Source organism: Poecilia latipinna, unplaced genomic scaffold (assembly GCF_001443285.1).
Source record: "Poecilia latipinna isolate Pla-1442-1.1 unplaced genomic scaffold, P_latipinna-1.0 Scaffold2688, whole genome shotgun sequence".
Classification (NCBI taxonomy): domain Eukaryota; kingdom Metazoa; phylum Chordata; class Actinopteri; order Cyprinodontiformes; family Poeciliidae; genus Poecilia; species Poecilia latipinna.
Genome location: NW_015115304.1, coordinates 1 through 25,423, shown reverse-complemented (window position 1 = coordinate 25,423; position 25,423 = coordinate 1). Strand labels below are relative to the sequence as shown.

The 25,423-nt window shown below is 40.6% G+C and overlaps 3 protein-coding genes across 7 annotated transcripts; 2 read left to right on the top strand and 1 right to left on the bottom strand.

The window, feature by feature from the left end:
* The first annotated feature begins 150 nt into the window (after window positions 1-150).
* LOC106938769 (chromosome-associated kinesin KIF4) lies at window positions 151-8,485 on the top strand. The gene is given in 18 exon segments (XM_074527690.1): window positions 151-209; window positions 338-392; window positions 475-542; window positions 620-670; window positions 764-892; window positions 978-1,049; window positions 1,127-1,209; window positions 3,203-3,313; window positions 3,466-3,594; window positions 4,658-4,797; window positions 4,868-5,076; window positions 5,162-5,227; window positions 5,300-5,420; window positions 5,498-5,622; window positions 6,953-7,072; window positions 7,269-7,436; window positions 8,209-8,370; window positions 8,372-8,485. Coding segments are annotated over 18 exon segments (1,950 nt in total). The 5' UTR covers window positions 151-182.
* Window positions 8,486-9,608: 1,123 nt separating this feature from the next.
* On the bottom strand, window positions 9,609-10,816 carry LOC106938774 (probable UDP-sugar transporter protein SLC35A4). The gene has a single exon (XM_015020928.1). The coding sequence runs from the start codon at window positions 10,805-10,807 to the stop codon at window positions 9,836-9,838; it is 972 nt and encodes a 323-aa protein (XP_014876414.1). The 5' UTR covers window positions 10,808-10,816; the 3' UTR covers window positions 9,609-9,835.
* Window positions 10,817-13,048: 2,232 nt separating this feature from the next.
* On the top strand, window positions 13,049-25,267 carry hmgxb3 (HMG box domain containing 3). 5 transcript variants are annotated; one of them, XM_015020927.1, is made up of 21 exons: window positions 13,049-13,234; window positions 13,640-13,803; window positions 13,898-14,072; window positions 15,524-15,988; window positions 16,107-16,214; window positions 16,300-16,440; window positions 16,541-16,755; window positions 17,226-17,335; window positions 17,431-17,514; window positions 17,640-17,728; window positions 17,813-17,917; window positions 18,019-18,159; window positions 18,584-18,882; window positions 18,970-19,097; window positions 19,962-20,093; window positions 20,224-20,408; window positions 20,492-20,714; window positions 20,914-21,047; window positions 21,595-21,714; window positions 22,961-23,170; window positions 23,474-25,267. In XM_015020927.1, the coding sequence occupies exons 2-21, from the start codon at window positions 13,655-13,657 to the stop codon at window positions 24,038-24,040; spliced, it is 3,780 nt and encodes a 1,259-aa protein (XP_014876413.1). In that variant the 5' UTR covers window positions 13,049-13,234; window positions 13,640-13,654; the 3' UTR covers window positions 24,041-25,267. The 5 variants fall into 5 exon arrangements, with proteins under 5 accessions (XP_014876413.1, XP_014876410.1, XP_014876409.1 ...); XM_015020924.1 differs by having other exon boundaries at window positions 13,643-13,803; window positions 17,640-17,917; XM_015020923.1 differs by having other exon boundaries at window positions 17,640-17,917.
* The last annotated feature ends 156 nt before the right edge of the window (window positions 25,268-25,423 follow it).

Below are 25,423 nucleotides of genomic sequence, written 5' to 3'. Positions count from 1 at the left end.
TTTTTTTTAATGACACATTCCTGCCCAATCTCAAAATTCATAAGTGACCTTAAAAAATGTATCTTTTGAAACTGCAGTCCCATGATTTAAGCCAGTGAAAGTAGATTCTGTCTCATTAATAATTCACCCTGCTGTAATACAATCCAGGTCAGAAAGTGGCTGTGCAAAGCCACACGTTCAGGATGGCCACAGCAATCATAAACACCCCTGTAAGTATATACAGTACTTACTTTAATAAATTGTATAATTTCTCCAGAGGCATAGAGATATTTAAGATGAGTAAAGACTGTATTGACTTGTGTTGGTTGAATTGCTACTCATCTCCATCCATTGTTAGATATGTGGGGGAGCAGAGAAGGTGAGAGTGGGAGTTGTACTCACGACAAGCCCAGGTAAGTAAACTACTGGAATATGTGAATTTATTTGGTTTTGAGTGCTGAGTTGAAGAAGGTTCACGTGTTCTTGGACACACAGAACATAAAGACTGTGCCGCTTTAGCAGCCGAAGGATGTGAAATTAACCACAAATCTGCTACGAATGAGGTAAACCTATTCCTGCACCGCGAATATTTCAGATGTTCTCTGGAAGGTGCCACAAATATCAGACGTGTTTTCTTTAGGAACCAAAGTCCTTCACATTTGATCAGGTTGTAACAGCCGACTGTGTAGAGGTAAAACACTTCCTAATCTGTTTTCACGCACTTTCTGTTTGCTATTACATATTGCAAATCTCAGAAACTAACAATCTGAACCGAAACATGCAGAGTCTTCACTCTGAGCTCCTGCAGCCTCTGACCGAGTCCGTATCGAAATGCTATAGCGTAGCACTGCTGATGTGTGGAACTCCCACGGAGATGGTCGGAGCCGTGACGGACAAAAGCATCCTCAGACAGGTGGACAGTAACAATTTTACTCTGCGCATTTGAGGATGTTCTATTCTTGCTTTGACCGGATTCTGAGACTCTGACCTTGTTTCAGGTCCTGACGAGTCTGTTTAGCTGCACATCAGAGGAAACAGCAGAGTCCTTCACCTCTGTATCATTTCTTCAGGTCTGTCCTTGTGTTGAAAGGTAGAACCCCAAAGCAGTTTCGACGTGACATGACTTGGAATATTGTTTCTCTGACAGTTTTACCCAGACGGGAGCACGTTGGATCTCCTCAGCCTCAATAAAGAAACTTTACAGCTCGTAACCCATCCTGTACTCGGAAGGTATATTAATATTATGTATTTACGTACCGCATTAATTTAGATTTTGAAAAGAAAGTCTAATATTTAGTTTCCAACTGGCCAAACCTTCTTGGTATTATTTAAAGCTGCCTTGATCAACAGATCTTGCCTCTGGGATAAAAACGTTTTGTGTTTCCATCAGTGATTTTTATCTCCTTTTCTGCTGACTTCCCATGGGGGGAGTCCCACAGGGTTTCGTTTTACACCCTTTTTTGTCATAGTACTTGATGCCTCTTGGGCACTGTTTATGTAGTAGGTTGTCATCTTTATTTCCCACTGAAGCACACTGGAGAATGTTCTGTCCTGAAGTCCTTTTGTCGATTTCAGGAGACAGATGGCACAAAATGTTCAAAATTCTAGTGAGAATAAGAAAAATGTTTTCCTGTGTAGACACAACGACACCAACAAGATCACCTTTTTACTCTCTCAACTTTTTGTTCCGCATGAGAAAATCGTGTTTACATTTGAAAATCGACTCTCATCCTAACAATATACACCCAATTAAGGTTAAGAGCAAAACATTGGACTATTCTGAACTGGCCCTCTATGAGCCCTGATCTAATATTGAACATAGGATACAATTCTTTAATAAAAAATTGATTTAATGAATTCTACTCTTTCTAGGCCGTTCTCCAGACAGTCTGGAGACACCCTTCAAACCTGAGACAAGTGGAGAAGTTTGTTCACAAAGAGTTAGCCAAAGTACCTGCGACAGGTGCAGCAGAGTAATAATTCTTTGATAATCAAAGGAATCGCTTGATTGCAGTGATTTACTCAAATCTTATATTATAGCACTTTGAATTGCCTTGTTGCTGAAAATGTGCTATATAAATAAAATTACCTTACCTTATAGAAACCATCATTTTTGTCCAGGCCTGTTTACGTTCTGTTAACCCTCATTTCAAAATCAGTGTCTGATTTTCATTGGTTAAATTGTATTATATTTTTATTTCTTATTTCTTTTTGTCGGTTTCAAGTTCTTTCAGTGACCACTGTGGCCTTTTCGGTAATTAACAGAAGTTTGCCAACAACTTTGTTCACATGTGTAATAGTTTTGTAAAAACAAAAAACAGAAAAATCAATTTTTTTCCCCCACAGTCTAAACAGATTATATTATATCGTCAAAAGGCAACCTTGAGAAGCTCAGACATGCTTTAATCGCCTTTCGCTTTGAATGATTTAACCTTCCAACAGGTACAAGCAAACAAGAACACATTTTTTTTTCCAATTTTGAATTCCTTTTACAAATAGCTTTAAAAAAATTTTTAATCACTTTTACATTCTCTCAGTAGTTACGCTGCATTTCACCTGCCTGACTATTTGTAATGTTGCTTTGTCTCAGGTCAATATGCCAGATGATTTTACCTGCTCCAACAGCTTGAGGCAAAATTTGAGGTGATAGAGCGTTTGTTGTCCCAGACTTAAAACCGCGGAGTGCTTCCTCACTGCCTCGGGCAGATTTATCTTTTTATATTAAGGAAACCTTTTTGAACCCACTGCACGTCATGGTCAAGTGACATGAAAAAGCCAAAAAAGACCTTCAGAAAGTGTGGTGAAAAATCGATCATCACCACTTTAAAAGATTGCAAGAAATTTTGGCCTGATGAAAGCAAAACTTTATCAAATCAGCGGTTGCTATATATAGCAACCACTATTTTTTTTTCGCTATATACTGAGGTACAACCATGATTTAAAATATCCTTTTATCTGAGGCTTTAGTGTATTTGTTCTGCTCTTTACCAAATCTTAAAGTAGTTCAAATCTAACATCAGATGTACAAAAGCACAAGTGACAGATTCCTTCGCCATTTATTGAACAAGACAGAGGCAAGGAAATAATAAAGTGCTCCCCAAATAATCATATCTACAAAATATATAAAGCCCAAGAATATAAAAAGATGCAAGTTTAAAAAAAACAACTAATGCCTATGTGGCTGACACATAAACCACATATATATCTCTGTTTTGTTTCTCAGTGTCGTAGAAGGTTTATCTGAGGTGTGTGTATGTTCAGCGGAGGAAGCCTGTGATGTTTTTAAAGCCTGCAGGGAGTCGATGAAAACCAGCGGAGGAAGCATTTCCAGCCGGTAGGTCGTGTTTCATCAATGCGCTCCGAAAAGGCTTAAAACACAGAGGACAGGACCAAACATCTTGCAATCTCAGTGAGAGAACTCTCTTTCTCTCCGAGACATCTGAATAAATAAACGTGCTTGTTGTCCGTGTCACGTGTTTTCCTCAGATGCAGCTCCCTGTTCTCGGTGACAGCTGAGTGGAAACTCCATCCGGAGCAGGCGGAGTCGGATGTCTGCCGCAGCAAACTGCAGCTGTTCAGCCTCGCAGGAGGAGCCAGCAGGACTGACCTCAGAGGGTCGGTGACATGCAAGCCGAACAGATCAGTTACACGAGTCTGAGTGGCTGATCAAATATTTACCTACCAATGCTCACCGAACTGCAACAACCTGTCCAGAATGCATGTGGCATATTAATGTTTGCCTCAGTTCATACTTTAATATCTCCACACTGCAATCCAATTCATGCAGCTAAACTGCATCTCTTATAAAATGTATAATTTCTATTGCAAATTGAATCTGAGATATAATAAACATTTAGTCTAAACTAAGAAGACAGTGTACTTTTGAGTTCTCCCCAAAATTAATAACCCTTTTGATTGAAACTGCAGCTTTCAGTCTTACTGAATTAATTTCTCAGAGATTTCTTAGCTTTATTATATATATTCAGTGGCTCATTGCCATCTGTCCAAGAGCAGAGTGTGTATTTACATAAAATGACAACGAAGTAAGTGACATAAATCAAGACAATGTGTTAACAGCGTGAGCTTTCGTATAAGAAAACCCTCCTGGCTTGTTTCTCCCATAGGGCCTGTCATGTTCCTGCAGCGACTCCCAGATATGTCATTGTCTCTGACAATCATACCTCTTCTTTAAGCTTCATTCTTATATCCATTTTCAAAACAACCGGCACAGGGATGAAAATCTTCAGAAGAAGCAGCCATCTGCCATGTTGGGGGGTTTGGGAGAACAAGAGTATTTTAATGGGGAAGGTAAAGAAGGAGGCGGGGAGTTAATGACAGAGTCGGTCTTTGACTAGAAGAGAAAAATTCCTGAACAAGAAAATTGTCTCTATGTAGAAAAACAGAACACACAGAATTTAACCCTTTCATGCATGAATTATGATCCTTTGTGTCAGGATTTTTTTCCAATGTTTTTTATTTATTTTCTTAAGGCATAAAAAAAAGGTAGGAAGAATTATTATTATTATTATTATTATTATTATTATTATTATTATTATTATTATTATTATTATTATTATTATTTTAGGTGATCAATTGTAATTTTCTCCAAATACAAAGTTGTTATTTGAAAAATAATGCTGTTCCTTATTTTCACAACATAAGTATTTTTTTTTCCCAGAGTCATCCCGCTGTTGAAGGTCGTAGACCAGACACTAAACTCTCCTCCTGTAGTCAGTGACAGCCTCCTTCACCAACTACTTAAAGATGCACTTACAGGGAGCAACAGGACATTTCTCATCTACTGCATCAACCCTCAAGGTAAGTGAAAGGAACATATAAGCGGGAGGCGGTTGAATTAAACCTGACTCTGGGTATTACTTCTTCTCAGGTTTCCTTGATGATGAAACTCAATCTGCTTTACATTTGGCTCAGAAAGTGAGAGGATTAGTTACTAAACCCACTTCTGTTTGCTGGAATCCGAGGACAACTGAGCGAGAGCTTCGTGAAAGGATCGTGGAGCTACAAAATGTGGTACTGCTAGGGGAGAGCGAGGTGCAGAGCATTTACAAGTTAGCTCAGCTGACTCAGAATCTGAAGGTAAATAAAACAAAATCAAAACTACAGCGTTCGATACAGCAGCATGAGAGTGCAATAAAAATGTATTCTGCCATCTCTAAAACAGATAGTGAAACGTCAGTCGTGGGAGAAGAGGAGAGAGGAGTCAGAGAGAATAAAAACCAAAATTAAGGTCTGGTGGTTTCCCACCATCATATAATGTAGCTAAGTCATCGAGTTTAATATTTGCTTTTTAACGTGACAGAAATCATCAACCAGCAGCCACCAGCTTTCTGTAGATTGCCTCATCAAAGAGAAAGCAAGTACAGAGACAGCTAAATATCTGCAGGAAAAGTTGAGACAAGAAATGGAGGAACACATCAGAGGTAACAGGATAAATTTCACAGTGCAGTCGATAAAGCTATTCCTGATTGAGTATTCGGTGTGTCTCTGGTGTTTCCAGAAGGTAAAGGCAGCGCGGAAAAGGTCCAGGAGCGGGTAACCAGAATCCAACAGCTGAAGGAAGCTCTGAGAGAAGAGACACTGAAGAATGGGAATGTTTCAGCAAAGTCCCAATTCTGTCAACCAGTAATGAACATTTCCTCAAATGTTGCTTTGTTTATGTTGTCCACTGATCAAGCTGAATTTCTATTTCCAGTTTAGACGGATTGTGCCATTTATCTTAAAGCTCGAAACATGAACGGAAAACCAGAAATTTGCCATTTTCAGTGGCTATTTTTGATCTATTCTTGATTTCTTTCAGAAAAATATAACACATTTTCGCTGTTGTTAGTCAAAAGGTTTCTGCTGAGAACATGTATGTACTTTTGCCACAATAACAATAATTTACAACCTCACTAACTTTTCCGTCTGACTTTATGCCTGGTCTTTGTAGCATCAAGCTTTAAAAACTAAAACCTACATATTACAGGACATTTCTAAGCATAAAATGGCGACATATTTTCCTGGAGTCTTAGTAAAGCAGATATCCTTGTGAGCAGGCTACCTCACAGCATGACATCACCAGCTCTACCATAATGGAGTACCACTATGGTTCTGACAAAATAATCTTTTTCTGGTGTAAGGGTTCTTTCAGTATGGTCTGACAAACTTTTTACCTGGTGCATCATTAAGAAGACCTTCCATATGGCCACTTTGTCACATAGTCTAATTTTAGAGGAAGGGATCCTTTTTGGGTCTTACTCAAAAAGGTAAGGTCGACTCATAAATCGTTTAGTCTGGTTTTAAGACGCCTACAGTGATCAATGCTCAACACTGTTTCACTGTGACGGCATAGATAACTTTGTAGCTGCCTTATTGATTACTTATTTTCTTCTTTTACCTGGAGTGTCTGCGCCTTACCGTTAGCTAAGCTGATTGGGGAAATTTTATTTTCTTACGGTGCCTGGGGTCTCTCCTGAAAATAGTTCTTAATGCCCCAAACTTTCACATTTGAGTTAATATTTTCCCCCATACACAGCTTAATTCTTTGATAAGAGCATTAAGGGAGAAATGGGAGAAAAATCCCTTGGAGCTCAACTTCAAATATTAACCCTGAGCAAATCTTCATTGTTTCATTTGCTCATTTCCTTTCCACTATTTTCTCCACTTGAGAAACTCTTAAGCCTCCCAAATGTCACCCTCGCCACTTCTGTAAGTAATACCCCTCCTGAAAGCTTTGTGAAAACCCTCCTTCAGCAGGATCTTGTTAGAAATCCACTGAGAATTTTTTTTTAGAAAGTGCTGCAATTATTGCCTCCTAGGGTAACTCTTTGCAGAAAGCTTTGCGTACGCGACCGCTGGTTTGACAACACATTTACAAAGCTTAGTCCAGTCTTTTCAACATCTAAACAAGATTTATGCTTGGATTAGTGGGCAACACGCACTAAGACGTTAATTTTGCCATTTTAATGATTAGTCTCAGTTGGAATACAATGAAGCGCAGGAGCGGAGGAGGCAACTTAAGGAGGATCACACAAGATTAATTCAGGAGGAGGTGGCGAAGATGGAGAGAGACTTGGCGCAGGAGCAGCCGCCGGTGAGATAATGAGATACCCTGTTGTTTAACATTCTGTTTGTGATCTATCTCAGCCGAGAGTGCTGAGTCAGTTCGGATAAGTGCAAGGCTGAATTTATGGTGGGCAGAAATGGCTTGCACTTCCATATTAACGCCGGGATTTCCTTGAACTTTTTTTCCCATTTTAACCTCTTGTTTTTATTCATTGCTCCGTCAGACAGAAAGCCCTCAGAGGGAGCTGCTGGTGCTGAGCAGAGAGAGGCAGGTCCTGGTGATGCAAATGGAGGCGCTTCGTGCTGAGGCCCAGCAGGCAGAAAGCGACCTTCAGGATCAGCATCACAGACACCAAACGGAGCTGCATTGTTTGAGGGAAGAGAGCCTGCAGGTGGGAATTAATTGGCTTTAAATCCACACAAAATATAGCTTCTTGGTTTGGAAAAAGGTTTGCATTAAAAAAAAAAGAGAGAGCACAAAAAACATCTTAGGCTGAGAGAGAAGCTAGTTGCATAGTTTAGGAAAACCAAAAAAACAGAGTTTTTTCAATGCAGAGTAACATTGAACTCTTTTTTTTCCTCAGGATGTGCATGAAATTGAACATAAGAATCAAAAAGAGGCCTTAGTTAGAATTTTGTAAACTCTACCTTTAAATTATTTTCTTAAGGCTTTTCTTTAAGAAAGTTCACGTCTTTGAACTTTCAGAAAGGTTCAAAGACGTGCCTTTCAAGATAAATTGATTGTGAATATGTTGTGGTTTAAACTACTACCAGTCTCCTCATTGTCTTAGAGAAGGGAAACAATCTTGGGTGCATGTTACTAAACCTAATCTTAGCCATTATTGTCCATAACAGGCTCCAACTCTTGCAATTTTGCCCTTACTGTATTTATTCAGTTGAAGGCCCCAATATGAGCCGACCAAAGCGTGCCTGGTTGTCATTTCTCCTTATTGTGAATAGAGTTTATTACTGTCATAGCTGAGTAAATTACTTGTATTAAAATCTAAAAAAATAAACAAGCATAGGCCAACCCCAATGTTATTGCTTGTATGCTTGTGAAGGGCCTGGTAACGGAATAATTTTACAGTCAAGAATCCAATTGACCCAACCCACATCTAACTGCATCACCCAAACATGCTTGTTATCAGTATTCCTGCTCAGCAGGTGTTCAGGGCGTTTCGTCAAGTTAGCGAGGAGCAGAGGAAGATCTCAGAGGGACGATACAGGAGCGTGTTGCTGGAAGCTGTGCAGGATGCCATCTACCTGTCTGCTCAGAACCAGCAGCTGCAAGCAGAAAACAAGGAACTTCGAAAAGGTCAGCGTTTAACCAGCAAGCTGGTCACATAACTGGAAAGACCCTTCACAATGTTCTCATGTTTCTCTAACTCTGCAGCACTGGGGGAGATTAAAGACGCTCTTGTTGTGCGAGGAGATCCTGTGACTGACCCGATAAACCAGCATCAATGAGTCTCATACTTTGCTTAAATCAAGAAAACGCGTGTTGGCAAACGGCTCAGAAACTTTATTGGTCATAAACGCAACATGTAACATTTTATCCCTGATGTGCTTTAAAGAGGATTTGGTGTATGATTATGGATCCTTGCAGGATGTCTCTGCAACAATGTAACTGTGTAGCAAAACAAAAACAAACACTCAACATTTGATTAATTTCGTCAGCTCGTTCTTTGACACACTGTTAACACTTCTGCATCTGAAGTAAATTAAGTAAAGGACTAAAGGAGTCCAGTTTTAGAAGGCAGATAACACAAAGGCAAAAAACACAAACCAGACAACGTCCTGCAAAAGTGCGAATATCCCTTAAGATTCTCCACATTTTGTCACACTTCAGCTTCAATGTCTGTAGTTTAAGCAATGGACCAACCTCAGTGTGAAGATTAAAGTTTTGGAAGTTTGATGAGGCAGAACTTTGATCAGAAAAGCAGTCAAGAATCCCATTGTAACTCTGGAGGAGCTGCAGGGATCCATAGCTCAGGTGCAACAACCCATTAAAAGGATTTGCCATGCACTTCACAAATTAGGCCACTTTACAAGAGAGTTTCAGAAAGACAGTCATTGTTGAAATAAAGTTATAAGAAGTTTAACATAAGCCACTTGGGAGAGACAGCAAACATGTTTAAGGTGTTTAACCAATTTAATTAAATTGGAAGTTTGACCAATTTAATTAAATTGGTTAAATTCAATTATTTGACAAGCACCATGATTGCACATCAGCTTCAAAACAAGATCCCCATGGTAACCCACAATGATGGTGATGCTTTAGTAGGAGCAGGGATGCTGGTTAGAGTTTATGTGAAAATTAAATGGAACTAGATGACGTACCAGGCCTGTCAGAGGCTTTCCAATACCTGAAACTGAAGAGGAGGTTCCCAGCTGGACTGTAGCCTCAAACCTACACATAACACTGTCCTACAAATGTGTACAACGGTACAAAGTCCAGACCTGATTTGTGGCAAGCTCTGCTTCTGATCTGAGCGAGTTTCAACTAGAGAAGAGTAAAAGTGTTTCTAGATGTAGCACTGCTTGATAACCCCAAAAGATCTGCAGCTGCCTCAAAAAGTGATTCATTTATTGAATCACGTTTCAAACAAAAGTCCTACCTTTCAGATTTTACGTGTATAATGACATTACATCGAAATGTGTTAGAGAGAAATGGATACTTTTCCGTCGCACAGTACCAGTAATATAATCTCAAATGTTAAGGACCACAACTGGCAGCTTTTGTTTGAAGCTCCTCTGGACCCAAACGGGCAGGTCTTTAACGAACCCTCTGCTATCTGTAATAAAGGTAAGCTGCCAATCCAATCAGTGCACAAGGTAGAGGAAACAAAGGAGTGAGCTGTAATCCTAAGATGGCCCAGGACAGCAGCGCATTAACCAGCATGGAGCAGGAAATGACAAACAGTCTGGTGATGCCGCTACCGTGTTTGAGCACCACAGACATCAGAAGTCCATTGGCTGCCTGTCCTGCGATGATGCCCCACACCACCCCCGAGTAGCCTTCCAGAAACCCTTGGTCGCTTCCTAAGGAGGAGAGAGAGGACAGCCCGTTGATTGCCACTCCAAACATATAGAGGTAGAGGTTCTGAACGCTGAGGGGCAACCTTTGGCTCTTCAGCACCCTCTCTGTGTACACTGCTGCTAGCCCCGACACACTGGCGTAAACCAGCACGAGGAAAAGCCCCCAAGCAGTGATGTGAAGCCTGGGACCCTCATCGACGTCGATCCTCTCAGGGCCTTGTAGATCCAGGCTGCTGTAGCTGTGGAAGCCCCCCGCAGCCATGAGGAGCCCCAGGGCGAACCACTGCTCAGACCGCAGCCTCTTCCCCAGGCAGGCGGAGTACAGCAGGGCGGTCGAAGCTATTTTCAGATTGGAGAGTATTTGAAATGAGCTCGGGTCCATGTAGGCCTGCATGACGACAACCAGGTTGTTGTTTAAGGTGTACAGCACGGCGGGGATCGCGTAAGGGGCGACGAGACGCGGAGGAGACCGCGGCATTGACGTGGCGCCTGTGAAAACCAGGCTGAGCAGGGAGGCGAGCAGCTTGGCCAGCTCGATCATGAGGACGCAGGAGGAGGCGTTGAATGGGACTTGACCGTCTACCTTGGTGAGAGTGATAAGCGGCGCATGAGAGCCATAGATGAGCACCATCAGGCCCAACAGGAAGCCCCACTTGATCCTGTTCGCCCACCGTCTCTTAGTCCCGGCCGGGGTTTGAGGCCCCACGTTCTCGATTACAATCATTCTAAATGACGCAAAACAAACACCAGCTCCGACAAGTACAAAGGATAACTTCAGTGCAAAAAAAACAAACAAAAAAATTCAATCAGTTTTCTTTAACTATTATTTCCAACACATTCTAAGATTAAATTGTGATTATTTTTTGAACAGTAAAGTTGCGAGGTTACATGAGGTGGGGAAAGTTTCTGCCTGTTTTCCATATTAAAATCCAAAGGCCTTAATATAAATATAGCTGCTTTAGTTAAGCCCTCGTAGGCACAACGTCATGCAGATGCGACGTGTCAACAGTGGACAGATAAAAGTAGAAATTAAAGCAGGATCGAACTGATTCCAAAGCAACAGCAAAAGCGAATAAAGTTTCTCTCTTTAGGTCCCCAGTGGAATTCCAGTCAAAAGATCCGTAAATCCTTCTTACATAGAAAAGTTCAACTCCAGTCTGCCGTGGACCAGTACCTCCAAGAGCACTTCTTCGTTTAGTGAGCGTCAGCCCAGTTCACTTTGGTCCCTTTTTCATTGTGCTCATGTAATCTTTAACGGTCCTTTCAATGTTAGGCACCTGATAGCTCTGGGCTGCGTAAATGCCGGTGGCAGTTCCCAGCAGCAATCCCAGGAAGGCCGAGGAGCGCAGCTTGGCCACCACATAGCCGGCCAAAAAGCCCTTCAGGAAGGGCGATCCCAGCACCGTGCTTCCCTACAGAAGGAAAAGAGACGCAAAGAAATTTATTAAAATTCAGCTTTAGCTGATTTTACTTTGACGTTCAAGGGTTTTCTGTTTCTTTTTCTTCAAAAAAAAAAAAAAAAAGCCAAATTTGGTTGATCAAAATTCTTTTGCAAAAGCAATAAAAAGTGTAAAACATCCCAGGGGGTGAATACGTAACAGCTGTAGTGCTACTATTACAAATTTTGCGACACTATCTGACAATTAGAGATACGCTAGGACATCAACTTGTGAATCAGACAATTATTCGCAGCCTAACAAGGGACAGGACAGTCTGAACTTCAAAAATCTAAACTATGTTAAAGTTGTGCATCCACAGAACTAAATCATAAACATTTAGACATTCTTTTGATGTCGAAGCTGATAGTAAGGAAAAGAATGCTAATTTGAGTTTTAAGGAGGTGATTTAAAAGTACATAAAGTGTCATTTCAAGGTAAGTTGTATTTTCTAAAGATAGAAAACAGTCCCTGTAAAACTTTGTTTTGCAGAAACTGCTCTCACACCTGTCACTTATGAACATAATACAAATAAATGGCAGGCTCTGGCAATATTTTACAGACTATATAATTGTTTTTCTCAACCACTGAGATCAGTGTAAGTCGGAACAAAACTAAAGGTCGGAAATCAATCACGAATCTCCAACCTGTTTGTGACGCTGTTGATTTAGAAATTGAGGTACTGATAGTTTCAGAAATATATCTTACAGAAGAATATGTAAAACTGGACGAAAATGCCCTGCTTCACGCCACATGCCTACTTGATCATAGGGCACCTATATGAGCTCACCTGGGGAAATTCTGCGGATACCTCGGTCTCCACTCTCCTCTGAATGGCCTCCAGCTGATTTTTAAGCCGAGTTAGATCCTTTAACTGTCTCAGAGGATCCTGAAATAAACACATCTCATGTGAGATACATATTTTTTTTTAAAAAGAAACATACACAAACCATAATCCACAATACGTATGTGATTTTAACAGACCGTGATGTACAGTAAAAGTACACTAGCGGCAGTTTGCCTCATCATCACATACATAAAGTTTCTCTGAAGTTTCTTGCATGTTCACAGGGTCGGCTCCTTTCTTTCCTCTCTCTGAGAGCCTCCCAAGTGATTATAACACAGAACTAACATCTTCTGTGGGATACCATATTTTTGTGCTCCTCTAACTATTGCTGTCATGAGCAGCAAAATATTATTTATAAATTAGCAGCCAGACACATCTCACTCACCTTGTCATCCGCCATTTTTTCGGTCAGTCTGCTTCTTCTTGAAAAGACGCAGAAGTTGCATTAGCGCCACCTACTGGACAGGAGATTGGCAAAATACAGGAACAGACAAAAGCAGGCTCTGCTAGCAAAATCGAAATTACGACTGAATCAGTCTTTGGAAACAGCGCCTCCGTGTGACTGCATTGACAACGATATTCGGGACGCAAGAGTCATTTTCACGTGTTAAAAACGTCTTACGTGATTGGATCGGACATATCTATCGCGAAATCTGATTGGACGAAGCCCATAGCAACAAATCGCCATGTTTCTTCTCGTCAGTCGTTTTGTCAAGCTAGGACTATTGAGCTTTTGCAGTCATTTATACGTGGTAAATCTTTGCTGGAGCATAAAAATGAACATAGAGGTGTTCCTCACCATTTATGCAATGACAGGCTTCTCCCAGTAGACCCTTGGAGCAGTTTCTTAAAGGTCGGAAGATAATAGGTAAGGCTTCAACAAGACGGCATTTCATTGGATAGTTGACTAGGCGTGCAGGCAGTATGAACACACGCCATTAAACCAGTGAGTTTCACATGCACGTTTTTTCAGTGTAGTTAAGTTGGCTATACTTTTTTTCTGCAGAGCTATGTTCAGTGTTTCGTCCCAATTATGAGTCTGGGCTTATTTGTTCTGCATCATTTCTTTCCTTTTTGCAAGCAAGTGCATGGCAAATGCATTATAAAACATTGCATAAACAGATCAAAATGCATTCTGAATGTTTAAGCAATTAAGCTGCAGTTTCATTATTCTATTGTAATTGTCGGTAGAGGGAGGTAAAGTTGCACAATTATCCTGCAAATAAAGCATCTATTTGAATATTTGGTAAACTAAACCCATGCGTTTTATTAGCAGTGTCCTTGATCCATGGAAGACATGGACAATGTGGAGGTGTTAGAGGTTGTGAAAGTAACTGAAGAAGTTGAAGATGTGTACAGCCAAGTGGAGATGACGTCCCCCAAAAAGAAGAGGGGCAAGGCTGATGAAAACAGCCATGAAAGACCCAAGAAGCCCCGGTAATGTAATATGGATAACTTGAAGTGTCTTTTTGAACCTGGAGTAATTCCTTTTATGTATTAATTTGTATGTGTAATTTATCATTTGTCCCAGATCTGCCTACCTGCTGTACTACTTCGATGTTCACCAGGTTATGCAACTCGGAACCCCGAATCTGCCTCAGTCTGAAGTCAACAAACGAATCAGTGAGAGCTGGAGGAGACTGAGTGTAGCTGAGAAGAGCTACTATCTGGAGAGAGCCAAGTTGGAAAAGGATGGGATAGACACAGTAAGTCAGATGTATTAACAAATGAATAGTTTACAAGCTAATTTAATCTTGTGGAACTTTCAGGACTGAAAATTTGTACACATACATATAAATTGAAGGTCTTCTTTTAATGTGAATGGCGTCACGTGAAGGAATAATTTGGAATGGTTGGTTTTAAAGCAGCTTTAAATAAATATTTTTTCTTTATGCCCCTTTGATTCAGTATCAGTGTTCACCCATCACCCATCCACCATTTTACCGAATCATTAATCTGACATAAACTTTCAGATGCTCTTGTGATACACATGTCTCTGTGAAAAGCCCTAGCACTATATATGCATACTATCTATGAATGTTTTTATATTCATAGAATATTATAAATAGCATGGGTAATCACAATCAGAAGTCCTTTTATTGTCGTTGTGCACAAGGAAACACAACAAAATGTAAATAATAACACTAGAGAAACTGGAAATTGTTTCATAATTGATGGAAAGGCTAAATGGAAGCTGATCAGCAACGCTGCCAAAAGACTGATAGCAACTCCAAAGCAGCTGCAGAAATTTCTTGCAATCTCTGGTAGTATTCTATTTCTCCTCTATTCTCCATCTGTCTGAACTAAGGAGCAGGGTTGCAAGAGAAACCTTTTTTTTTTAACAGGTTTCTCTCAAAACCTAATGCTTTATGTAAGACAAAACACAACTTGAAACCACCACAAATGTAAGATGTACTTCTGGCAAAAAACCCCCCCAAAAAACACACTATAAAGTCTGAAGTAAAACATGTCGTTGGCAGCATCATGCTCTGGATTCATCTTCCTTTACCTGGAACTGCTTTCCCCCCCTTTTTTTCTATGTCACCATTGATAAAGTCACAAATAGTTCCTATCTCCCAAGCCAGAATCCTTAACTGGACCCAGTGGATATTCTGTGGTTTCTTCCAAGAAGGGCATTGAACAAAATATGCATTGATAACCTGTTTTATTAAAGAAAATCAGGTAGCAATCACCTAATCTCCTAGTCCCCCTCCACAAGTCCTTTAAAAAAAAGCAAATTTCTTTGTTTTCATATTTCTTCTAGAAATATATCTTGAAAGTATTTGAAAAACTTTTGCAGTTTTTGACAAACCAAGAGACATTATATTCCAGTTGTCTTTGAATGAAGTTCTTAAAACTAAGCAGATACTGGGGGGAGTTTTTTTTTCTCTGATTCCTGAGGCAGATCATTATTGTGTCAAGTATTTAGGGAAAGCCACTTTTCACAAGTTTTGTCTTGAGATATATATATATATATATATATATATATATATATATATATATATATATATATATATATATATATATATAGATAGAGATCTTAAGTTTGCTACCAGTTGAATGAGACTAAACCGATTTTTTTTTCTCATCTTTTTCTCTGATGTGCTTTCAGAAGCCTTTAACAACTTCCTTACTTGTGATTTTTTTTTTTCCTCAGACATCTCAAAGCTCCAGTAAACACCTGCCGGGCTTCCGCAAAATCCTCCCCAGAGCCAACTGCTTCCTGGTGCCCAACAGCGCCTCCCCTAATTATCAAGCTGTAGGCTCTCAGTCAGAAGTGTGCATCGAATCGATTGATTTTTCGGCTGAAGGAAGCTTGTGCTCGGTCGCCCTCAGGGTCCCCAAGTCCAAGGTAGCGCCTGTTGAGTTGGCCGCAGAGGTGGAGATTTCAGAGCCCCCCACTGTTCCCAGTGATACAGCAGAGGAAACGGTGGTGTCTTCTCCCCAAAGAACTTCACCATGGTCTTCATCCAAAACCCTGACCTCCACAGATGTCCAGGGCTCGCAGGGTTCTGTTGATGAGATGCTGAATGATGTCTCACTGAACACAAAAGCCGGTGGAGTAGCAGTGCAAATGATGCAACGAGAAGCTACGCAGATGGTGACCATTGTGCCCTCTCAGGTGAGATCTTTACGTAAATGATTTACGACAGGAATTTAAACGTTAAAACGGAAATTAAATGTTTCAGCTAAGCAGTTTATTTTCAGTAAGTGTTTCTCCCAATTATCCTTCTTTCAAGAGTCAACTGGAGCCTCAGCCTTTAGCAGGCATTAGTTCCCTGCAGCCAGTCATGATGATATCTGTAGGGGCCAAATCAGACCAGATTCCCAAACCTTCTTATAAAATGGTAAAAACCCATTTTTTTTAAGGCAGAGTTTATTCTAAAATAAATTTTGAAAAAAAAAAAGTGAGTTATTTCTTCTTTACTGCAGTCTGTAAAGACATACACAAGGAGAGGTCGGGGGAGGTGTCTGAATCCTGGCTGCTCTTTTGTTTACGTCACTCGACACAAACCACCTACCTGTCCCGAGTGTGGGAGCCACTTGGGAGGAAAATGGATACCTGCTGTAAAGGTTCAGTTGCTTCTAGCAGGCGATATTTGATATAAAGTATTCTTTACAGCTCTGACTCGGTTGACTCAGTTGGTTTTGACTGCATTTGTGTTTCTTCTAGGCTAAACGGACACAAGATAAAGCTGGTGCTTCCAAGCTAACAACTGACAACAAGAGTGACGAAAGCCGTCAGGCTGCACTGCATGTTTCTGCAGACACCAGCAAAACATCTGGTGGCGGTAACAAGGAAGGACAAGCTAATCGGAGCAACAGAAAACAGCCTGCACTATCAGCTGCAGCACCACCAGAGGGCAGCAGCAACACGTCATTATCAAGGTGTTGGTTGTTATTTTTCCGCAGTTTGGTATCTTTGTGATTTTTAATGGAGCTCTTTTAGTTATAAAATTAGACTTACAAAATAACAATAGTTGTAATAAATGATTTCAGGAATTTCTACTGTCCTCAAAACTGATATGAAGTGACATAAAACTTTATCCAGGATCCAGTTACACATCGATAGCCATGTTACATATTACATATAAACAAGCTGACCCTAGGAGTAAACATTTCAAATTTATATTGAACCTTCAAACATCTTTATTGTAAGTTGTTCAAAATCTTTAGAAAAATTGTTGTTTCATTTGAACTTGAATATCTACATATTTCTGGTTATTTAAAGGAATTTAGTGAAAAAGCTATTGTTTGTTTTTTTCTATCTTAGAAGAATTTAGTCAATGTAATCCACTGGACATTTCATGTTTTTTAAATGAATATCTGACTGCATTCTTTATTTTTCTCTTTTAAAGTAAACAAATAAAAGTGAATACCAAAAGCACGCATCAGAAACCAGCGAGAAGCTGTGCTGTTGTTCAGAAGAGGCCCGTGAGACCCATCCTTCCTGCCGTCTGTAACCCAGGTAACACTGGACAAACATCCCGCGGCATATACTTCAGGTAATAAGCTGCTATTACCCGGGTCAACACATTTGCTTGTGTTTGGGTTGATTCGCAGGCAACGCTGTGATTCAGATCTTGACTGTGGCACCCGAGAAAGAAAAACCTCAAGGCGTCTCTACAAGCAGCCATTCAGCAGCAGGTACTTTTAACGTAATTTCCCACTTTGCGCTGCGCGAATGCGTTCACGACACGTTTGACATGCACGAAGAAGAAATGTAATTTCTAGATGTGCTCGGTGTTCATCTGACGTGGTTGTGCTTGTAGCCACAGTGCCTCAAGAGATTCTGTCGAGTCTTAAACCCAGCACTTTAAAGCAGCTTGGCCAGACCGCCCCAACGACGACAACCACCCAGGTGAAAACACACACGTCAACACTGAAAACACAGAGCGACAGTGATGAGGTCAAGTTTCTTCACTCACTGCGTCCCCCTCTGCAGGATTCCTCCATCTCAGCAGACAGGAGTAAACATGCGACTTCCACTCCTGACACAGGTGTGAATGTTTTGTCCCTAGTGCCTTTCAGACACACGGTTTCCTGTTTTGTAAGTAAACCCCGTGCTTTTCATGGAAAATTTGTTTCTCTGTGGTTTCTTTTCTGTTTGTGTGACAGATGTTTTTTGTTTTTTTTTGCGTGTCGTTTCAGGATTTGGGGCTATCCACAGCACGAGGCAGGGGCCGCTGTAAGAACCCGGCATGCGACTACATGTATAAGAACCGTCACAAACCTGCTGTGTGCCCGAAATGTGGCAGCGAGTTGACCAGAAAGAATACCAAGCCTCCAAAGGTAAGAGAAACACAACATCCAGATTATTTTTAAAGTGTAGATGGATGGCGCACTGGTTGAATTCAAGCTCAGAGCTGTGACGGCTCAGTGACGGCTGCTTCAGTACACCTAAGATGGATAGCTGATTTTTTTCTCTTTGGTCTTTCACACATTTTACATTTTTTTATGACATAGTTATTGTCCTTTTTACTTTTTTTTTATCACATTTTGATGCTATAAGGCTTTGCCTCTTCTTTCCCTCAGTAACAACTTCCGTACCTAAGAGTGCTTCTATGAGTAACTGATGAACAATCAGGTTTAGTCAAGTGCTAATCATCCAATTTCACAGCACTCATCATCAAATTATTTACTTGCAAACACGATTTGCTGATGCCAACTGCTGTGTGCATGAAATCCTCTCACTAACTTTCTGTTTCCTCCTCAGTCTGAGACTTTGCTGGATCCCCATCAGGACCTGAGTCCTGCTCAGAGGGACGTCCAGCGCCAGAGCACTCTGCAGCTGATCCGCAGCACCCTGCAGATTCCTGAGAGCGACACAGAGCTGCAGGAAACAATGAGCCTCATCCAGGAGCTGAACAGCGTTAAAATAGTCCTGGTTAAGAACGGTGAGGGAAGTGATGCTGAGACTGAGACGCTGTTGGAGACGGGGTGGCCTCAGTTTTATGAATCAGCAGCTACACACTGCGGCCTCTGCAGCTACCGTCTGTTGAAAGGAGAGCGGGGGTAAGGCCATGCACGAAGAGCTTTGACTTCTTTGATTTCTGAGATTTAACGTAAACTTGCATACGTGGTTACAATTGGACCTTGCAGTACTGTTGCCGGGCAGGAGGACTGCTGGTTGCTCACAGAGACGCTGATGCAGACGGCGTCTCTGCAACTCAAAGTGTGTCCCAACCTTCGGTGTTTGGCCCTGCACAGCTTTGCAGATCTGCATCCAGGTAACCACACACGCTCAGCTGTTGCAGTAAAGCAGATTTGTATAATTCTGAGCATCATTTGTTTTAATTCCAAGGAAAAACTGTTTTAAAATGTACTTTTTGTGTAATCGCCTGTTGGAATAGGGCCAGCCTGGTTTAAACTCTGGACTAGTTGTGGATGTTTCTTATTCACGCTGTTTTACCAATTGGCCTCAAGAGGGCGCTATAGCACAACAAAATCTGTCTCACAAACTAATTGGATACCTTTCTACCTTTTTTTTCTCTGAGAAAAGAAAGTGAGTGTCTTACCAAAATCTTCATCATATTTAATAGTCTGGTTATTATTACATAATAAAGGACTTTGCATCTCCATTTATCTATTATCCCTATTTGAGCTTCTTTTTTTAGTTTTAGAAGCAGATCAGTGGATAATAACACTGCTTCATATTGTTTGACAGAAAAGAAAATGTTTTATGTCTAAGCAACATATGTTTCTGTCTTCAGTTTTTTTTTTTCTCTGAAATCTGGCTCTAGTTGTCTAATTTTTATGAATTTCAGTTTCTAAGAAACACTTTAAGTAGATTCCTTTAAAACTCAATCATTATCTGAGGATCCCGGCCAACAGGACAACCTGAGAGGAGCTTTTATTTCGCCTGGCAGAGTTGCCCTCAACTCACATGATTAAATGGATATTGTATTAGCTGAAGATCTCTCTGTCTGTATCTTGGCATATTTAGCTTTTTTTTTTTTTTCTCTCCCTATTTCATGGCATCCATGGAGAACGAGCCACATGCTGCGTCCGTACAGGAACCCAACATAACATGTAATGCTGTGTTAGAATAGTCAATCATTCCTGTCTAATAATTTGTTTTCTGGTTTGTTCAGGTTTGTTCAATGTTGGGAATCGACTCCTTGTGAGTCTTGACTTATTTCTGAAGATCAGAGCCAACATCAAACTGGGCCAGACACCACCTCTCGCCGCACAGTCTGTGTTTGACCAAATCCAAAATCATCCAAGTAAAGTCCAGTTTACCTCTACATGCATTTATTCAACAGTAGATTTATTTATTTATTTATTTATTTATTTATTTATTTATTTATTTATTTATTTATTATCAGCCTTTTGATGCGTTTACTCTTACATTAGTCCATAGTCTTACTGCAGAGGAATCATCTCACGTTCAGGAGCTTTTCCTGAGCGGCTACTGGGCTTTTGAGTGTCTGACGATGCGGGATTACAACGACATGATCTGTGGCATTTGTGGCGTTGCCCCGAAAGTTGAGATTGCGCAAAGACACAGAAACGACGTGCTGGAGCTGAAGAATGTGGAGGTGACAGACTGTTGATGGAATCGGTAACATGCTTGTAATTTTTCAGCTGATTTGGGAACGTCATGCGCCTTTTTATCCTGCAGTTCACCTGGCCGGAGTGTTCGGTCTCAGACGAAGTTCACGTAGACGACTTCTGGCTGACCATGGAGGGGGAAGCGATCGAGCAAGCGGCTTTCCCCGCAGACATCCCCATCACGCGGGTGGATGCTTCCATCATCGCTCCTTTCGCGCCGCCTTTGATGAGGAGCCCCACTGTCATCAACACGGAGAAAGACAAGCTCATGCCACCAATACAGCAGCCTGCAGGTACGCACACCTGCCGAATCATGTTGCTTACACTTATTACAGCCTCAGACTTGAGAAATAAACAAATGTGTCAATATCGCAATAGCCATTTGCTTTATTTACAGATTAAAAACAAATGGATTGCGTGTTTCTGCTTATGGGATCTTTCTTTCAGTGGGTTGGGTTTGTTGGCTATCAGATCATTTTCTGATGTTTCCAGGAGATCCGTCAGTTTTGGTTCGTCTCATCCATGACGGTCAGCTCAGACTCGACAGGGTCGAAGATCACAGCGAGGATGAGTTGAGAGCCATACTGGATAGCTGTGGAGTGGACCTCACCCCTGGCTCCACGAAGGTGTGTGTTTGTCTGGGAACGAAACAAATGAGCCACAACAAAGACCAGAGAGCCTTTTGCCAGGGTTTACCGTAGCCTTTGAACAAAACAGTTTACACCCTTTGAGCTGTTTCATATTTTCCTTCCTAACGGCCACAAATTTCAAAGTTTTTGTAGGGATTTTATCTGATTGACTGACGTAATGTAGTACTTCTGAACTGGAAGGAAAATAACAATTATTTTACAAATACATGCATTTATATTCAGCGTGCTTTTACTTTGACACCCTAAAATAATACCCAGTGAAATCAGTTGCACTAGAAGATGAAGTTCAGTAATATTATTTCAAACAATAGCAAAACTATAACTTTTACCGTTGCAGTTAATACACACTAATCAATTCCTCTCTCTATAAATAGACAAAATCTTTCATCCAACATCTCCATCTTTGGGCTTTCTGGGTTAAATCTCCTCTTCACATGCTCATTTGTAATTTGGCTTTTTAATTGTTCTTTTAAAATGAATGTTCTTGTTGCAGTAAGTCATGTTTTCTGTGTCTCACTGCTAGAACGAGCTTCTGGCCTCCCTGGTCAACCTGTACACACATGTCCACAGTGGCCTTCCCACGGCTCCACAGCCACCCGCCCATCTCACCGCTGGCAAGCTGTCCAAGATGTGCCCCCACAAGGTGAAACACCGGTCCTCTTATCTGTGCATCTTTTGCATATTTCTGCCCCACTTTCATTCTTTATTTTTATTACAAGTCCCCTCTCTGTAATAAATGCTGGATGTGAAGTTGGGATGAGCTAAATAAGTCAGGTCAGCTTGAGTGAATTTGGGTTCTGACAATCTGCTGCTAAGATGATAAATTCAGTTGCCATTGTTGCTGTATTTTTTTTCCCCTTTGCTGTTCAGCCACTAAATTAGTTTCAGTGAAACTCAAAATGGCTATGATTAAAACAAGCCCATAAATGTTATCATGTTCCTGGAAAAAAAATAAATTAAATCAATCAATGCTCCAACTGCAGCCATTATGACATTTTAAGCCTCCAATACAATCCATTGTATACACATGATCCATAAGCAGTCTGGAATAATCTTCTACGTCTCGATAGGCACTATGTCCATCCACCCATGACACATTCACTGCTTCATTAGTTCCTCCATCCAACTATCAGTCCATTCAGAGCTTGCTATTTTTTTTTTTTTTTTGTGATTGTTGTGGGCTGAAATTACAGATTTTTGTGGTACCTTTTTCTAAAAGTTGCACATTTCTTAGATTATTTGCCATATTTGAAATAACACCTTTAATGCAAATAAAATCCCATCCTGAGGAGTCGTCAGAGACGGTGATTCTCCTTGTTGGGAGTTGGTGTTTCCAGACTCAGAGTAGATAAATGTAAAGTTTGAGATCATGAGCAGAAGAACAAAAAACGGCGACACTTGTATTAAAGAAACAATGGTTAGAGGACCTCTGCCGTTTTCCCCAGTGTGGACAGTTGTTTTATGGACAGGAAGGGTACTAATCAGCATTAACAGCAAGAAAACGGTCATTGTTTTTAGGTCATTTCCTTTATCTCCTCTTCTGAGTATGTAGTGTATAAAGTAAACTAGTGCATCATCACTTCCTAAGAGGTTGTTGTAAGAACTATTTTCTTTAACTGGATCATGGTTGTGTACTCGCTCGCATGAAGACAGAGCGGTGAAAACGTTACGGTCTTTGGGTTTTTTTTCAGGTTTTACATTTAAAGTCTGACCTTGATGGAATGATCTGCTATTGATTCCATTTAAAAGTGGAGAAAGAGTTCAATTAATTGACTTGTTGACTATTGCAATAGGCTTCATTGCATAATGATTTTCACATTTCTGGCTTATTTCTGGTTGTGCGTTACGGTTCTAGAACGCTAGATGTTGTTTGCTCAAACCGCCTGTAGGTGGTGTGTTCCTCCAAGTACTTGGTGAGAGGAGAGACGGCTCGAGACCACGTCGATCTGCTCCTCTCCTCCCGTTACTGGCCTCCGGTTTACGTCTGCGACTGTCCTCGTCAAGTGGCGCTTTGCACCGATCTGCAGTATCCAGAGTTGGCAACGCAGATGTGGGGCAGAAACCAGGGCTGCTTCTCTGACCCCTTTGAAAAGCCAGAAGTAAGTGTCTCCAGAAAGTCTACAAACCGAGAAACTTTTATTCAATTGGCATTTATTCAATTAAGTCGAAAAATTTACAGGGATACAAATAAAAGAAGAGGCGTAGAAAGACTAACCAAAGTTCCACACTGACGACACAGACAAAAGCATAATCTATTTGTTGATTGAATGCACAGCTCAGCTAGATGCAGATTTGATCTAAATCCAGTAAATGAAACTTCTTTTTTTCTTTTATTTATTTAGCATTCTGCGACTCTGTTTTCAGTAAGTTTCTGCCCAGACAAACTTTAGTTTCTGTTTCAGTTCGTGACATGCCCTGAGCTGCAGGATCAGCCGTACGCCGCTGACCTTTCCTTGGTAGCAGAGAACCAGCTGGTTCACCCCATCACAAAATCCCCCTCTTGCTGGCTGGCTTATCCTCCAGGGGCAGCGCGGGACGCTCCTGCTCAGGAGCACCACCGCATGATCCGCTGCAGAGATCTGGAGCCGTACATCAACCTGCTAACAGAGCTGGACTTAAAGAAAGAGGAGCATCACAAAGAGGAAAACATGAAGGAGCAGACCGACATACCGGAGAACGACTCTTTGAAAGAACCAGAAGACGATGTGAACACAAAGCCCATGATTTTCAACAACACGGCTTATTACTACCTGTACAACCGACTTGTAGACTTCCTCAGCAGCAGAGACATAGTGAACCAGCAGATCAGCCAGGTTGTGAAGGCTTGTCAGCCTGGAGAGGTGGTCATCAGAGACTCTCTGTACCGACTCGGAGTGGCACAGATAAACACAGACGGAGATGAAGGAGCGAGATTAGACGCACAGACGGAAGAAGAAGGAGAGAAGCAATTAATGGTTCTAAGCAATTAAAAAATAAAATCTTGGTTGGACTTTTTAATGCCATAAAAAGAGATTCAGGGAGGGCAAGGATTTTGGAAGCAGTGCAGGTCTAGAAATAACTTTTGTATTACGGAGGAGACAGAATAAAAAACAATACAATTGATACGGTGCTGGTCACATGTTGAAGGGTGGATTGAAATCTGTGGAAGTGAAAGCTGTCACAGACTGCAGTGATTACTGTTAATATATTGAGTTTTATAAAGTTTTTTAAGCGTATGGAATGCTTCCCAATGTTTTTTCAAGCATAAACAATAATACTACTGAAGACTTTAAAAATGGACGCTTTGATGCTATTTATGAAACTGTCGGTTGTAAATGATAAAGAGTGTAATTTTGGTTTCATGCCAGGATGTTTATGGAATAAGTTCATATACTGACAAATCCAAGGCCCAAGTTTTGACATCAGCTGATTTTAGATTCCTATCATTTCATAAAGCTGCTTTGCTTTCACATTTATTTATTTTTTTACACAAAAATATAAAACACGATCTGCTTTTGTCTTAAATGTAAAAGTAGCAATTTCTTCTGCTTCCAAAATAATGCATATTACATGTAATATTGGTCATTACATGTAAAGTTTATTTTATATTACTCAGTTGTTTTGCAAGCATAGACATAGCAATTATATATTTTGATACAAGCAGAAAATATAAACCTTTTGTCATTTTTCACAGTATATGGTCCTTAATCTTCAATGTCATGACAGTTTTTTTTTCTTTAATTATTTCACAATCCACTGAATTTGTTGTACTTATTGCAGGAACAGTGATGTAGCTTTCTTTCAGTCAGTTGATCGTTTGCAGAGAAAACTCTTTGGTCGTTTCCCTGACATCTCAGTGAAAGGACTTTTAATTATAGAAACTGTATGACGGAGAAATCGTAACTTTGAAACATTGGTACAGTATACTGTGGTACCACTAATCGGTCTCCTTCTGACTAAAAGAATGTAAACTGAACTAATGCAAACCATGTTCTGCATTGTTCTCTATGTGCCATATTTATAGCATTTTTAAAAAATATCAAGACATTTCTGCTTTGTGTTTTACAGGCTTACCTCTCTGTAACCTTGTGAGCAGATTTTTACAGATATGTTGCGTATCTGCTATTTTCCACTGGGTTATTATATAAAAATGGACCTCAGAGAGTAGTGTTTAAATTGCATGATATTATTTTGTGAAAAATATATATTTAATGTGGGCTGCTGTGTGAATTGATTTAATCCGTATTAATCCATTGGCCTTTAAGAAACAACAAAAGTTATGTGTACTTTTGGTGCTTATTAAAGCAGAGCAAACATAAATTTACCTGCCTAAGCTTGTTGATGTTTGTACACCTGTGTGTCAAAAAAAAAAA

Excerpts from the sequence above, each read along its gene's own strand:
- LOC106938774 (XM_015020928.1), bottom strand. The coding sequence starts at position 10,807 with ATGATTGTAATCGAGAACGTGGGGCCTCAAACCCCGGCCGGGACTAAG.
- hmgxb3 (XM_015020924.1), top strand. The coding sequence starts at position 13,655 with ATGGAAGACATGGACAATGTGGAGGTGTTAGAGGTTGTGAAAGTAACT. Across the intron at positions 14,073-15,523 it reads AAAAGGATGGGATAGACACA|ACATCTCAAAGCTCCAGTAA; the intron begins GTAAGTCAGATG and ends TTTTTTCCTCAG. Across the intron at positions 19,098-19,961 it reads CTTTGCAGATCTGCATCCAG|GTTTGTTCAATGTTGGGAAT; the intron begins GTAACCACACAC and ends TGGTTTGTTCAG.